At 44.5% G+C, this 15,489-nt stretch overlaps 1 protein-coding gene across 7 annotated transcripts in view; it reads left to right on the top strand.

Moving 5' to 3' along the window:
* ABLIM1 (actin binding LIM protein 1) overlaps positions 1 to 15,489 on the top strand; it is a 308,719-nt gene that overhangs the window by 193,091 nt on the left and 100,139 nt on the right. For all 7 annotated transcript variants that reach the window (XM_039237629.1, XM_039237635.1, XM_039237626.1 and 4 more), the window contains exon 5: positions 13,993 to 14,119. In XM_039237629.1, the coding sequence (XP_039093560.1) occupies positions 13,993 to 14,119 (127 nt within the window). The remainder of the gene's footprint in view (positions 1 to 13,992; positions 14,120 to 15,489) is intronic.

Below are 15,489 nucleotides of genomic sequence, written 5' to 3'. Positions count from 1 at the left end.
CCAGCCACCAGGCAAATTCTTTATTAATACAGTTAACACATTACTGTGATACAGTTGTCACAACTATTGCATTTTAGTTGTTTAGATGTGTGCCCACCCACCTCCACCACCAGGTAATGAACTCACTCACATAAGGACCCTATTTTCTCTGTCTTCCACAAGGTCTAGCATGTTAAGCCCTACATAGGCATCCTGGAGATGGAATCAAAGCCATCTCTTTCTCTAAATGGGCTAATAACAATATTCTCTTTTTTAAGGGGTTTAGGTGTTCCTTGTAGAGTAATACAAATATTACAGAAAAGCTCAAAGAAGGAGATGGAAATCACCTGAAATCCCATCACCAAGAGATCATCTCCATGACCATTTTAATGAATATTCTTCTGGATTTTGCTAAGTGCTCTAGATGTGTACAGTTTTACATAAATTCTTCCCATAGCAATTTGTTCACCTGTCTTCTTTTCAAAAACCATTTATTATTTTGAGTGTCACACAAAAGACTGGAAGCCTTGAATTTGCTTAGGCCCCTTGGCAACAGGGCCAGTGAGCATGTCTCCTGGCCCAAGACGCTTTGCGTCTCTATTATGGCCGTTATTACTGTAGATTCCTGCTAGTTCTTTGTATGTTTATCTCTCCTACCAGACTGAGAGCTACTTAATAACAAGGGCTGTTGTTTTGTTTTGTTGTTTGGTCCTTATGAATCTCACTGGGCACACAGCAAATGCATGAATGTTCATTTAGTGAGTAAATTGATGCCAACCCTGGAGGGCCTTTGAGAGAATGAATCTCAGCTCCCAGGTCTGGAATATTGAGTTCTGACAACTGTTTGAATGAATGGGTGAAGCTGAAGAATGAAGATGTCTTCTGTAATGTTGTGAAATCATATAGGTACAGCTTGGGTGCATTGGGCGGTAAGGGTTATCGGCATGTTTAAACTCAGTACCTTTATTTGCTTATTTACATGACTTCTCCTTCATTTAATGAAAGGAGAAGCGGTGATTACTTCAGATACATTTGTTGATGACAGTCGCACAGGTTGGGTTCTGGCCTGGTCTAACATCCTGTATCTGTTCCAGTATTGCTGTGTTGACTACGGAAAAGGGTGTTCAGAGCGTTTGGAATGTACATAGTAGCCAGAGGGTCATTGCAAAGAGGCAAAGTATGTTGCAAAAAGGAGCATTATTGTTTAGACTTTTTAAGCTGAAATCTACAACAATGAGGAGTCAGACATAAAGACCCCAGAGTGACACATCTTTTCACTTCACCAGAGCTTGGATCCACCTCAGTCGTAAGAAAGGAGGAGAAATTTCTGCTTATTAGGGAATGGGTATAACTCACATGGAAGAAAGTGAAAGTGAATACTGAAAGCATCTTAGCAAATGGAAAGTTAGTGACATTTTGTTATTTGCTTTGTTTCAATAGCTACGCCTCTTACATAATAAGATCCACACCTTCTAACAATGTGTTGGTAAAACTAGGATTTTAATGATTGGATCAGCAGTCATTCTTCAGATTATTTTTAATTTTTCAGTAGCAGTAAAAATCGAGAGTTGTACGTCCCTGTAGATTGTCCCAGAAGGATATTTGAGAAATTGCTATTAGAACTTGTCTCCATCAGGGAGGGAGGGAAGGAAAGTATTTTTACTATATGAAAAAAATGTATAACCATGTGTATACATTGTCTATTTAAAGCCAAAGTAGATTTAGAAATAACACGAATTTTATAAAATAAAATGAAAGACTAATCCAGACTAAAGTCTCAGTGCATTTTGCCCTTGCTGTGACCTTCAGTGCATTTGTATTAAGTAATTGGTCACCTGATGAAAACCCTGAAAAGGATATTCTACCCCTTCTTTCCTTCTTCCTGTCTCTGGGAGGGAGTGAATGAGCTGATGTTTTCTGAGTATTGAACCTGAGACACTGACATGGAACTCAAGTGTGATTTCCTCTTTGGCAAGAGCTCATGTATGATGAATGACCGTAGCCAGTTAAAGATTTATCATAAAACTCTTCACCAGGTTAAAGTTCACAACTAAATTAGGGAGATCAGTACAAAAAACAACCCTTCTTGGTATATTTTTAATTGAAGTGCAGTTCACATAACAAAACTCACCATTTTAATGTGAACATTAGTACATTTACAATATTGTACAACCACAACCTCTATCTAGTTCCGAAACATTGTCATCGCCTCGAAAGAAAACCCCATACCCATGATGGGGTCCTGTTTCCTCCTCCCAGCCCCTGGCCACCACCGATCTTCTGTCTGTTTCTGAATATTTACAGATTCTCAATATTTCATATAAATGAAACACTTAAATGGCCTTTTGTTTCTGTCTTCTCCCACTTAGCTTAATGTATTCAAAGTTCATGCAGGTTGTAGCATTTATCAGTACTTCCATTCCTTTTGATGGCTGAATAATATTCCATTATGTGGCTAGACCATGATTTGTTTATCTGCCCCTCTGTTAACAAGCGTTTGGATCAGAGCCATCTTTTGGGTGTTTTGAATAGTGCTGCTGTGACCGTACGTGGATGACTATTTGAGCTCCTCTTTTTAATTCATGTGGGTCCCAGTACAGGTTTAAGAGGGGTTGGCCAAGGACTATCCCAAATATCAAAAGCAGTGAATCTCCCCCTGTGAACTGTTGAGCTGGCGTCCACTAATGCGTCACAGGGTGGCAGGCTGAGACATGACCACCGCTGAACGGCCCCAGGTAGCAGCCTTCACCTGGGGCACCTTGTTTGTGCCCTCTCCCACTCTTTCTTCTTCGTTCCTACTCATTTTCTTCCTCCATTGCTGGTTGTAACTTGAGCAGAGGACTCCTTAGTCTTGCTGGTTTCTAGTCTGACCCTCCATTTCTAAACCCTGTCTAGCAGAGCATCAGCAGTGCGGAGGACTCAGGTTTTGAACTTCAGACATGTCAGTTCCGTCTTCCTGCACAAATCTGTATATCGGTTGCCCTTTGGACAGCTGGCTCAGGGATCACACAACGTTTACAAGGGTGTCTGGATTATACTTCGTAAGCAGAAAGAACTTCTACAAGCCCCCAGAGACGTGCCCGTAGAGCCGGGTGCTGGGTGAGTAGTCATTTACTCTCTCCCGAGGGAGGCCCCTGGCAAGGACGCCCTTTTCAGTGAAGCTATGGCCTGGACTCTTCACCCATGCAGGTTGGAAATTAGTGTCCTTGAGACTGCCATGTGACCATAACCTTTTCCAAGAGCATCCCATGATCAGGTGGTGTTCGGCTCTGTTTCCATGACGCCCCTACCTCCTCTCGCCATCCTGGTGGCATTTTCACTCAAAAGAGACTCCTACTTTTGATCTCCGGTGAATCCCTGTGGTGATCACATCGTCCAAAATGATGCTGAGCAACCACACGAAACAAATGGACACTGACAGTTGTGGGGGAAGGGCCGAAGAGTAGTGAACCTTCAGGCCTGTCCTCCACCAGCTGGGCTTTTGAGATTGTTAGCTGAGAATTTTCAAGCTGTGATTGTACTGAGTAGGATGATGGTTTACCCCATGAATGTAGCCCCCCTCCATTCTTTAGAGTTCCGAAGATATGCATGTGAACACACATGTACACACGTGTGCGTGCACACGCATATGCACAGACTTCTCTTTCACAGGACTTTAAACCTCAAAATTAGAGTAGATGACAAAATAGTACGAATGTTTTAGGCTCATATTTTTTATCTCCCCTCAAAGAATCCCCTCCCATCGCTAGAAAGTACAAGCATGTGATCATTTTTATTTGTAGTTTGGAGAATGGAAGAATAGTTGTTCAGGAAATTCTCACACAATGCAGTGGATGTCAAAGTTCTAACCATGTCTAACCAGCTTTCCATATCATTTTCAAAGTATATGCTCGGTTCTATAAATGCGTGGTCTCAGATACTTGGCATTCTCACTGTTCATAAGGCACCCACATCACTCAGCCATGACGAGCAGGCCAGGGGCAGCGCAGTGGGAAATAAGGCCCACTGGAACCCATATAGAGTCCAGTGCTGAGGGCCGTGGCGTGTACATGGGCCATCCAAAGCGTCATCCCAAAGCAACTCACAGAGACTCTCAGACTCTGATGCTTTTGGGGTGCAGGCCTGGGTTGGTACCATATATCCATGACACACCGTCTTCTATTTCTTTGATGTTTATCATCGTGCCTGGTAGCATTAGCCACAAGGTTCCTGCTTAGTAAATTCATAATCAGTTAATGGAGAAGAAAGGCCAACAGTCTGGCTCCTTTGAATTTCCCATTCGGATCCTGGTCACGAATATGGGCAACACACGCACACAGTACTAGTTAGAGGAGAGGGCTTCCTGACCTTGAGAATTCGTAATAACTCCTAACAGAATTCTGTGAGATTGGAATTGGAAGATTCCAATGTGTAAATGGTCGGTATTTATGAAGATTATGACCCAAGTAACCAAATCCCTTAAGTATAGATGATATTCAGTTAAAAGAAGGAAAGATGGGATTTGTAGGACTTGGAAAGTGGCTTGCTGCCCGGCCTGCCTTCAGCTTTCCTGATGAAGACTGACAAATGGTTGCTGTCGTGGCCCACGAAGACTTGTTTGTTGTGCAGCATTGTTTTCCAAAGACAACAGGAATCTTCACTTAAAATAGCAGGTCTGAGGCTGCCCTGGCTTGTGATGTTTCCATTGTGGCCGTCAAGACAGCAAAGGGAACAACTGACCTAAGCAGGGACACGAGTGATTATGGAAAAGTCTGGTTCAAGGTGGTATATTTGGGCACCACATAACCTTTGTAAATAATTCATTTTTAGTGATTTGAGAAATAAATTCCTTATGGCCTTGAGAGGCCGTTAGCCGTGGAACGGCAAGTACATTGTACCTGCACGAACTTTCCCACATACCCCCACCCCCACCAGTATTTATCTGATGACCTCATGTTGCTTTTTGGTTATACTGGCAGCATAGAATTTCAGAAGTCAGAAAATGCTTTTTAAAACTGATTATTGGGGTTCCTGGATGGCTCAGTCGGTTAAGTGTCTGACTTTGGCTCAGGTCATGATTTCACAGTTCTTGGGTTCAAGCCCCGCATCAGGCTCTGTGCTGACAGCTAGCTCAGAGCCTGGAGCCTGTTTCTCATGCTGTCTCTCTCTCTCTCTCTCTCTCTCTCAAAAATAAATAAAATATTAAAAAAAAATTAAAGGGGCACCTGGGTGGCTCAGTCAGTTGAGCGTCCGACTTCGGCTCAGGTCATGATCTTGTGGTTCATGGGTTTGAGCTTCACGTCAGGCTCTGTGCTGACAGCTCAGAGCCTGGAGTCTGCTTCCAATTCTGTGTCTCCCTCTCTCTCTGGTCCTCCCTTGTTCACACTGTCTCTGTCTTTCTCTCAGAAATAAATAAAAAACATTTAAAAAACTTAAAAAAAAAAAAAAAAACCTGATTCTTACTAAGTGCTTAGCCCAACACGTTTACAGTTTCACCTTGTGTTTGGGCCTCTCCCCGTCCTTTCTTAGGGTGGCCCCACACCCCTGGTGTCCACCATGACATGCTATAAAACACCATTGTGGACTCATTCCTGTGACTTGGTTTAAATCTTTTTTTTAAAACTGGAGTGTGGACAGTCAGTATCTGTCTACTCATAGAGGTCTGGTTTGGAACGTGACCACATGGCACAGCCTAGACGATAAAAGGAAATCAACATCCAACAATATCCATGTATTCAATTTACATTCCTATCGCTGCTCAGTGTGATGTGCCCTTTTTGGTCAAGGAGAGGTTTTCAAATACCCAAATCCTTTATATCTTAAAGACCTCTCTCTCTGACCCTCCCCTGCTCATGCTGTCTCTCTCTCTCTCTCTCTCTCAAAAATAAATAAAATATTAAAAAAAAATTAAAGGGGCACCTGGGTGGCTCAGTCAGTTGAGCGCCCGACTTCGGCTCAGGTCATGATCTCATGGTTTGTGGGTTCAAGCCCTGTGTCGGGCTCTGTGCTGACAGCTAGCTCAGACCTGGAGCCTGCTTCAGATTCTGTGTCTCCCTCTCTCTCTGACCCTCCCCTGCTCACGCTGTCTCTCTCTCTCTTTCTCTCTCTCTCAGGAAAAAAAAAAAAAAAAACCCAAAATAAATAAAGAGGTTAAAATTCTAGGGCAACTCTTATTTTTAAAAATAACATAAGGAGAGTCTGGATGGCTTTTTGCTTTGTTTTGATTTTTTGTAATCTATGGACTGCAAACTGAAGGGCCTATAAAAAAAGACGAGGCTAGTAACACTGGTGTAGTCACCGTCAGTTCAAAAGTGACAACAGGTGGCAACTGACATTTAGACTCTGTGGAGGGATAGAAACCCTAGCAAACTGGAAATATCTGTCCTGTATAAAGTGGGCAGCCACTACACGCCTCCAAACCGTTATCCATGAAGGAACCCACGTGTCAGAGGCTGATCTGACACGTGTTAAAGACTTGTGGGAAGGCAGCTTGCTAACCTAAGAGAATCAGGTCACTCTTCTATTGCGTCCCTTCTTTCTGTCGCTTTTGGGTAGAACAGCTGCTTCTCTAGCATTCTTCTGTCACTGTGTTATATCACACAGATAATGAGAGACCCATGTCCTGTATAGGAACAGTTGAATGACAAGATCCGGTGTCACCAAATTCGGGATCTCAAGTTAGGCAAACTCTGGAACTTAAACTTGGTTTTTGTTTTGTTTTGTCTTGAAGTTCTTGGGTCCTGGCCCAGGGATAAAGTGCCTCTAGTTAACATTCTATTAAAAGGACACCACTTGAATAATTTATAGGGTCTCCAAAGTCTTACTCTACTTTCTAATAATAATCTAAATCTGAAGTGATTTTGCTTCTGTTTATTTTTTCCTCCCTGTGTATAGCCATGTATTTCTGTGCTAATCTTTGGTCATAGCAAATTGAGTTTCTTTTTGGTTATTGTTTTTAAAAAAAAGATTTCAAGGAAAGCCTCAATGTTCTGGAACTTATGTGGGCAGCAGTTTAAATACTGAAACCTGATTTCTTTTTGTTCTTAATTAAAAATGTTTTTTTTCAGTAAAGTAAGGAGATACTCGGAACTGACTTAAAATCCTTGTGGACATTTATTTATTTATTTATTTATTTTTAAATCTTATTCATTTTGAGAGAGAGACAAAGCTCAATTGGGAGAGGGGCAGAGAGGGAGACCGAGAATCCCAAGAAGGCTCCACACTGTCAGCACAGAGCCCGATGCAGGGCTTGAACTCACAAACCGTGAAATCATGACCTGAGCTGAAATCAAGAGTCGGATGCTTCACTGGCTGAGCCACCCAGGCGCCTCTCTCTGTGGACTTTTTATAACCTCACAGGATCTCAGCAAGCATCGATTAAATGGGGAAAGTCTCCTTCTGGTCCCTTTTACAATTTACATCATTTTCACAACAATTCTGTACTTACACAGGCTTTCCCCTCCTGTGAACACCTTGTACTCGAGTTCCATCTGTTTTTGCCCATTGATAGCACAAGAGACTATAATCAGGAAAACAAACCCGAGATTGGAGGTCTAGGGTCTGAGAAACCCCGTCAGCTGTGAAGTCCTGGGTTCATGTGCATTTGCAAATACAAGAATCCCACTGTGCAGTTAATTGGACACTGTTGAGCTGTGTGGCTGTGTGCAAAGCCAGGGCCCACGCGCTGTAAAATCCAGATAATCACTGCTCTTCCAGGTGAGCATGAGCCCCGAGAGCGGGTCGAGAGAACAGACACACAAGACCTTTCAAAAGTTGTAAGCTGAACAATAGCCATAATGATAGTAATGTTAAGATGATGATGATGATGATGATGAACCTAGAGAAACCAAAATGCCTCCCCCAGAGGCTGACAGTGGGCCTTGCCTGCTTGTTGTGAGATTATTCACCCGTGAGGACAGACGCTGAGTGTTTCTGTGTGCCCACACTCTCTCCAGGCCGCATAGCGTCCCAGGAAGATGGGGGCTGCCAACCTATGAAGAAACAATCCCAGTGGTTACCTAGCCTGTTCAAGGCCCCTTGGCTTAGCGTCTGAGGTGGAATTCCACTTGAGGTCTCTCTGCCCCCAAAGACCTTGACTGCTGGCAGATTCACAGGCCGAAGCACACACTGAACACAGCAATGGATAGCCTTATTTTTCCCTGTTGTTACTTTTATTATCCGGAGATCCCTTTCCCACCCTTAGTCATGTCTTGGGCAGATCCCGTAGCTTTCTGGTCACCTTCAGCTCCTAGAAGTCCTGGCCTGTTGAAAACTATTCTCTCATCCATTCCAGAACTGTGCCTTTTCCCAGCTCAGATCCACCCCAAGGTGGGCATCACCTCTTCTTTCACTCCTTCTGTACCTCCTTCTTCTCCTGTGGTTCCTTTGAGGACCAGGCAGAGGCAGGGGGTTTGGAGGCAGAAGGGGCAAGGCGTTAGACATCTGACATCGTCATGCTTCTCTCTCTTCTAACCCTGGCTGGCGACATTTTTTTTAATGGGGTGCATCTTGAGTTCCTGAACAAAAGCATGCGGTCTCTGGTTAACCTCTTGCAACAAACTCAGGTCCCGCTCCCTAGTAGCCCTCTAGCCCCTTACGAATGAAGGCCCCCACCCCCAGCAGACAACTTTCTTCTGTGGGTTCATTCTAGATGCTTGGGCATAGGTACCAGCCACAGGACACAGGTGCATCCCCAGTGAGCCAAATGGTGGAAGCGCATGCCATTCCCACTCCGGCCTCTCCTTAGCCTGCCATTCAGTGGGGCTCCAACCAGCGTCCGGTTTTCCAAATCTTCCAGATTCAGCAGGCTCTAGGTTTTCGGTTTATGACTGCTTCCGGGGTCCAGGACACTCAAGTCAGCTTGTTCCAAGAACTCTAACGTCAAGCTTCTCTTGGACCCACAGCAGCTTTAGGGTCTTAGCTTTCCCACTCAGCAAACATCTAGTAACTTCTCCCAGGCGCCTCTAGATCCCTGTCACAGCAGAGGGGAGAGAAGCCCACCACCCTCCTGCTGTGCGGACAGCTCCCTGCTGACTCCTCTGTGCCTTTTCAAATCTCTGATTTCAGAGGTAGATGGGCAGTGGGGGTGGTAGTCTCAGGTGGGTCCTACTTCCTTTGGAAAGTGCTGTAGGGATATTCCTGGCACCCTTCCTTGGGAGATGCAGTATTTATCACCACTGTCTTCAGCTCTGAGACCAGGGCCCCAAATTCCAAGACCCTAGGAAAATCCCCATTCTGTATTCTGAAAGCTCTGATCCCAGATGCGTAGCTGCTATGAATGGCGATGCCCACCTTCATTCATGGTTCTGGGCATGACTGAAGCCTGCACGCCTCGGAAGGCAGGGTGGGAATGTAGTTACCACGTGGTTTTCTTTCCTAGAGCTCCATGTCTTCAGCCCTCATCTCCAGAGAGGCATCTTCACAGACTAAGATGTCTTTTTGGCCCTTACTTTTTCCAAGTGAGAAATTCTAAGAAGACAGAAGTAGTTCTCAAGGAGAACATAGGCATCCAAACTGATAGGACTTCAAGTGCTACCCAAGTGATGACATCTTTTCAGCTTGGGAACACAAGTTGGTTGTGGTTTTTTTTGTTTTTTTTTTTTTTTCTGAGAGCCATTTGTCACCTTCTCCATCTTAAATACTTTTGAAGTCCAGGTGTCCATGTCCCTTTGCCAAAAAAAAAAACAAAAGACAGGCTCCCTTTTCTCAATGAGATTTATTGTCTTTGAACAAAATGATACAACTATGGAACCAGGTGTGTCGTTGGATGTTAGTTTAATAGCATGGACGTAAGTGGCCAAGTTCTTGTTCTTCTCTGGGCTCTTGTTGCCAAGGAGGAAAGGCTTGGGGCAGAGTGTTTACGGTTGTTGTTGTTTTTCTTTTGCTACGTTTGGTCGTTATTTGTTTTTGATGGAATATTGGCGAGTTGCTAGAGGGTTTGGATTCCTTGAAGCTGCTCCATATTCACCTATTTCTGACTTTGGCAATAATTCCAGGGCCAATCACCAGCTTTCTATATTTATCAGCAGCTGCTTCAATGATGTGGAAACAATTTTCTCAACAGCTGAAAAACATGAAGATACAGAGTAGGACATTTCGTTCTTTATAAAAGAGCTTAGTTGAGATGAGCATGGGAGGAGGGAACAATGCAGCACGAACCTCTTTGTCTCTGCATCTTTCCCACTTTCTCCAGCGTGACATCAGGCCTACGTGGAGGATTTACGGTTTTGCCCAGAGAGGAATGAGTGGGTAGCCTCTGTGGCATATACCAGAATCCTTTGAATCAGTGGATATGAGCCAGTATTCTACTTTCTAGAAGGTAGTCTTTGATTTGCTTGATTTATGTCTTAAGGTTAGGGACGAAGGAGGCTCATCGCCAGCCTCTCCCTCCCACCCAGCTTTACCAGCTGCCTGGCTCTAGGCACTCAGCATTCCGTGAGTGCTTTCCTACAAACCATTATCAAAATCAGTTCTAGAACATCTGCCCTCCATGGGACGCTGCAGGGCACAGAGGATCTGAGAGGTATGGGACACCGCCTGGGAGGTCAGAGGCTTCCAGACTGCAGGGCACTTGGACTAAAGGATTGAATAATAAATGGTGTCATGTCTACAAAGCCCTCACTCAGCACAGAGTGATCAGAGATGTCGCTGTTGCTCTTGAGTTGCGTCTCATCTGCTTTCAGAGCTCTGGGCATTAACGTGTTTGTCCAGAGAGTGAGACGTAGAATCCAGAAACATGGCTTCTAGTCCCGGCTCTGCTCCCACCAGAGAAAGGTGGAGCCGCATTGAGAGGCTAACATGAACCAAGCGTCCTGAGTGTCGTGCAAAGCATGTCACAGTGCAGGGTATCTGTCCTCATTGCAACCTAGGAAGAGGGCCAGCATTTCACAGACGAAGTGAGTGTTCAGATACTGTCACTTCCCCCAAGTTAACATCGAGTCCTCCTAACTCTAAACCCTGGACTCTTACCACTCCAGGCCTCTGTCTCCCTAGATCTCAGCGCTGTGCAAGAGGAGACCCCATGTGGCTCTACCAACCACCCCCCCACCATGCCCAACTGTCTTCGGTTTGTAGAATTGAAAGCCATCTCTAAAGTTTATTTTCTGACTTAAAAATATCTACCAGCCCCTTCCTTAGTATTTTAAATCTTTACTGCCACCTAGTGGACTTGATCTAATCAGAAGGATGAAAAATCCAGTTCAGCTTGGATTAAAAACAGTCAATTCATCTTAAATTCATCCTGTGCTCCTAACCTTTAAAAATTGTATTTATGGGCAAATATCATGGCCTTCAATTTTTATCCCTGTAGTAAACTTCCAGATGTGAGATCCCTTTATAAGATTTTTGGTGGGTTTCTGGGAAACCTATAAACTCCTGCTTTGAAAAAAAAATAATAATACTGCTTTGTGATCATATTATACACACTCAGCTAATAATGGTCTATACTTACAGAATTCTAATCTGAAATATTTAGAACTCGTATAGCAGTTATATTTCAACTTTATAAATACTTATTTGCTTAACTTTTTTTTTTTTTGCATTCTCATGGTAACAAAAAAATAATAATTCAGACAACACAGAGGATGTGAAGTAAAAAGTCCTCCTCCACAGAAGGAACTATCTTAAGAATTTCTCATTTTTTTCAAGAAATGTTTTATTTCATATACAAGCATGTGTACAAACACACACACACTGTTTGCTGATTTTTCATAAATGAGCTTATGTTATGTGTACTGTTCCACAGGTTGCTTTTTTCAACTTAATCTATTTTGGACATCTTTCCATGTCAGCACACAAATCACCCTCTTTCTTTTTTTTTTTTAATTTTTTTTAATGTTTTTTATTCATTTCTAGGAGAGAGAGAGAGAGACAGCATGAGCAAGGGAGGGTCAGAGAGAGAGGGAGTCACAGACTTTTATATTTTCTTTTTTCTTTGAGCTGGCAGTCAGCACAGAGCCCGACGCGGGGCTCGAACCCACGAACCGCGAGACCATGGCCTAAGCGAAAGCGGACGCTTAACCGACTAAGCCACCCAGGCGCCCCACCCTCTTTCTTTTTAATAGGACATAGTATTCCATTACTGACTATACTCTAATTAATTTAACCAGTTCCTCATTAATGTCCATATAGGCTATTTTCAGTTTTGTTGTTACAAAAGTGCTGCAGGGGATAAATTTGTTTTCTTCAGGGAATACGTGCACGGCCATATGCCAGACACACACACACATGCACACTCATTCGTGAGTTTGTAGGCTAAGATATTAGACGTGAATTTTCTGGATCTAAAGGTGTATTAATACCCAGTGACCAAGATCACCAGAAACACACCTGTAGTCAAAAAAAGAAGGAAAAGAAGAGGAGGAGGAGGAGGAAGGGGGGAGGGGGAGAAGAAGAGGAAGAAGAAGAAGGGGGAGGGGAGGGGGAGAAGGGGGCTGAGGGGGAACAGGAAGAAAGGAGGAAAAAGGTCAACTGCTTCAAGGGGAGAACACAAGGGGAGTGGAGCACTGTCGTAGGGTGTGAGCTCTTGCTGGGTGGTAGCAAGGAGGAGTCAGGGCCGAGGGAGCAGTTCTGGGCTGAGTACTGGCAAGATGCAGAAGCAGGTCGGGCGCCTGGGTGGCTTAGTCGGTTAAGCGTCCGACTTTCGCTTAGGTCATGATCTCGCGGTTCGTGGGTTCGAGCCCCGCGTCGGGCTCTGTGCTGACTGCCAGCTCAGAGCCTGGAGCCTGTTTCAGTCTGTGACTCCCTCTCTCTCTGACCCTCCCCTGCTCACGCTGTCTCTCTTTCTCTCTCTCCTAGAAATAAATAAAAATATTAAAATAAAAAAAAAAGATGCAGAAGCAGGTCAGTGATTGGGCACCTCAGTAAGTTTTTGTAGGAGGAGAGAGTTAAAGTAGGGCCAGGAGTGTCACTAGCAAAGGAGCAGCAGTCACACAGGTGGTCGGAAGAGGGGGGTGTTTTGTTTTGTGTGCCCAAGTGGCCTTGTCTGGGCATTGCTTTATCCCGTGAGTGTTTCTCACAATCTGCTGGGGACGTGATGGTCAGTCTCCCGGCAACGCTCGGTTTCATTGGCTCAGGTTACATTGACTTCAAATGTCTGTGGATGTTTACGTTGCTTTTCCAAAAGGTTACATTAATCAACATTCTTCTGGGTTCTTTTAAATACTCAACTTCCCTAACAAAGAAGTATTTAATAATCAGAGTAATGGTAATTATAATACTAGGAAGCGCTTATAGGGACACCTCCCATGTGCCAGCCACTGTGTTAACTCTATTATTTCATTGAATCCTTATTGAAGACTTGAGACAGGCATGAATAGCATCCCAGCTTCCACATGAGGAAACCAAGGCTTAGAAAGGGGGAGAACCAGCCTGGTCGCCTGGCCGGCCAGCAAGTGTTGAGCTGGGTTCCGAACCAGGCCGGCTCCTTCCAGAGCCCACGCCCTTTCCCGCAAAGAAACGCTTTCTCCTTTGTCTTCTTCACAGGAACCTGCCACGGAGAATTTAAAGCTAGGGAATTAAGAGCTGTTAAACTGATGATCACAAATCTTCAACAGTCTGGTTCAGGATGATAAGGAAGTCGAGAGTCCCATTTACAAAAATGAGATCCACGGGCGGCTTTCCAGGAATCACACGTGTATTGTTAAGTGAGGCCTCCAGCACGAGAGACTTAGCTACTCACATGTGCCCTCAATTAATAGAGGCCTAGGAGAGCTTCCTGAAAGTCACAGCCAAAGCAACGTAATACATATTCTCTGGGCTGGCTGGAGCTCAGAGAGTATTTAAATAATCCCCAAGGAATAAACGGATGAAGGCCATCCATCCCCGTGGACCCACTGAGGTTCATGAAGTTTCCATGCTGTGCGAGCATGGCAAGGACTTGGTGCAGGGAAGGAGAGTGGGATGACGCGGTGCCTCAGTAAATATTTGTTGAGTGTGGGGGGTGGGGGGTGCACACTGGGGGTTCATAGCCGGCACGCATGCGTGGACTTAGCAAAACAAATGTGGGAGTCACTGCTGGCTTCTGCTCTTTTCCAGACTGCGCTGGCTGCGGACGGGACATCAAGAATGGGCAGGCGCTGCTGGCCCTGGAGAAGCAGTGGCACTTGGGGTGCTTTAAGTGCAAGTCCTGCGGGAAGGTGCTCACCGGGGAGTACATCAGCAAGTAAGGCTGGGGCGAGGGACGCTTCCAGTGGGGCCTGCTCTGGGGAGGGGAACCCCCAGCCCACCCCATCGGTCGTAATGAAAGACATTCACACGCCACAATCAATAGGATCTTTCACGATACTACTGTTTTAGTTTTTATAAAAGGAATTTTATTATTCTGCTGTTGCTATAGTTTGCCCACAATAAATTTAAAGAAGTGTTAATCACTGCCTAATTTAACAATGAACAAAGCTGACGTAATGTTACACTGTATGTTATAACCAATTCTTTAGTAATTTTACTTTCCCTAATTTTTTTTTCCCTATTTGGAACTAGTAGACCTTTGCCCTCCTTCTAGGTCTTGAATGTATTTGTTGACACCTTCCCCCACCCCACCGCCCCACCCTAAAGAAAAACACACAAGGTCTAACCACTGAGTCCATTAGGGCCAAAGAATAATACAGCCCACCAGGGAACTGGTTCATGTTAGAGTCAGGTGCTGGTGTGAATAATAACCAAAGTAAGTGAAGTTCTTTTTTGTTTTGTTTTTATAATGTAGCCTGAAGAAACTAGTTACAGTGGTTGCCTTTTTTTCAAGTTTTTAAAATTTTGAGAGAGAGTGAGAGAGCAGGGGAGGGACAGAGAGAGGGAGAGAAAGAATCCCAAGCAGGCTCCACACCATCAGCGTGGAGCTTGACAAGGGGCTGGATCTCACAAACCATGAGATCATGACCTGAGCCGAAATTAAGAGTCAGACGCTCAACTGACTGAGCCACCCAGGTGCCCCTGCAGTGGCTACCTTTGGTTTAAAGAGGAACGAATGAGTGTGGGGGTCCAATGGCAGTGAGGAAGAATTTATTTTCCTCAATAAACAAACAAACCGGGCAAATGTATATCAACTGTTCAAAAAAAAAATTAAGTGAATTTAAGAATACAGTGAAACAGGGGCACCTGGGTGGCTCAGTCGGTTAAGCGTCCAACCTCGGCTCCGGTCATGATCTCATGGTCCATGAGTTTAAGCCCCGCGTCAGGCTCTGTGCTGAAAGCTCAGAGCATAAAGCCTGCTTTGGATTCTGTGTCTCCTTCTCTCTTTGCCCCTCCCCTACTCGCACTCTGTCTCTCTCTCTTGCTCTCTCTCAAAAGCAAAAAAACCTTAAAAATTAAAAAAAAAAAAATACAGTGAAACAAACAAAAAAGTAGTGTGGGCCCCTCCTCCTAGAAATCTAATTCTGTAGTCCTGGGAGAAGCTGAAACACCCGTATCAGAAGGAAAAAGCTTCAAGAAAGAGAAAAATGCCCAGCTATTAAACGAACACAGAAGGCAGCGCGGGAGTAGGTAATTGGGATGTCAACAGTGGTGCTTCTTAACTTTTCCACTCATAGTGGCACA

Source organism: Hyaena hyaena, unplaced genomic scaffold (genome assembly GCF_003009895.1).
Source record: "Hyaena hyaena isolate Hyena2069 unplaced genomic scaffold, ASM300989v1 scaffold_128, whole genome shotgun sequence".
NCBI classification, from domain to species: domain Eukaryota; kingdom Metazoa; phylum Chordata; class Mammalia; order Carnivora; family Hyaenidae; genus Hyaena; species Hyaena hyaena.
The sequence above is the reverse complement of the archived record's forward strand: the minus strand, read 5'-3'. Positions and strand labels throughout refer to the sequence as shown.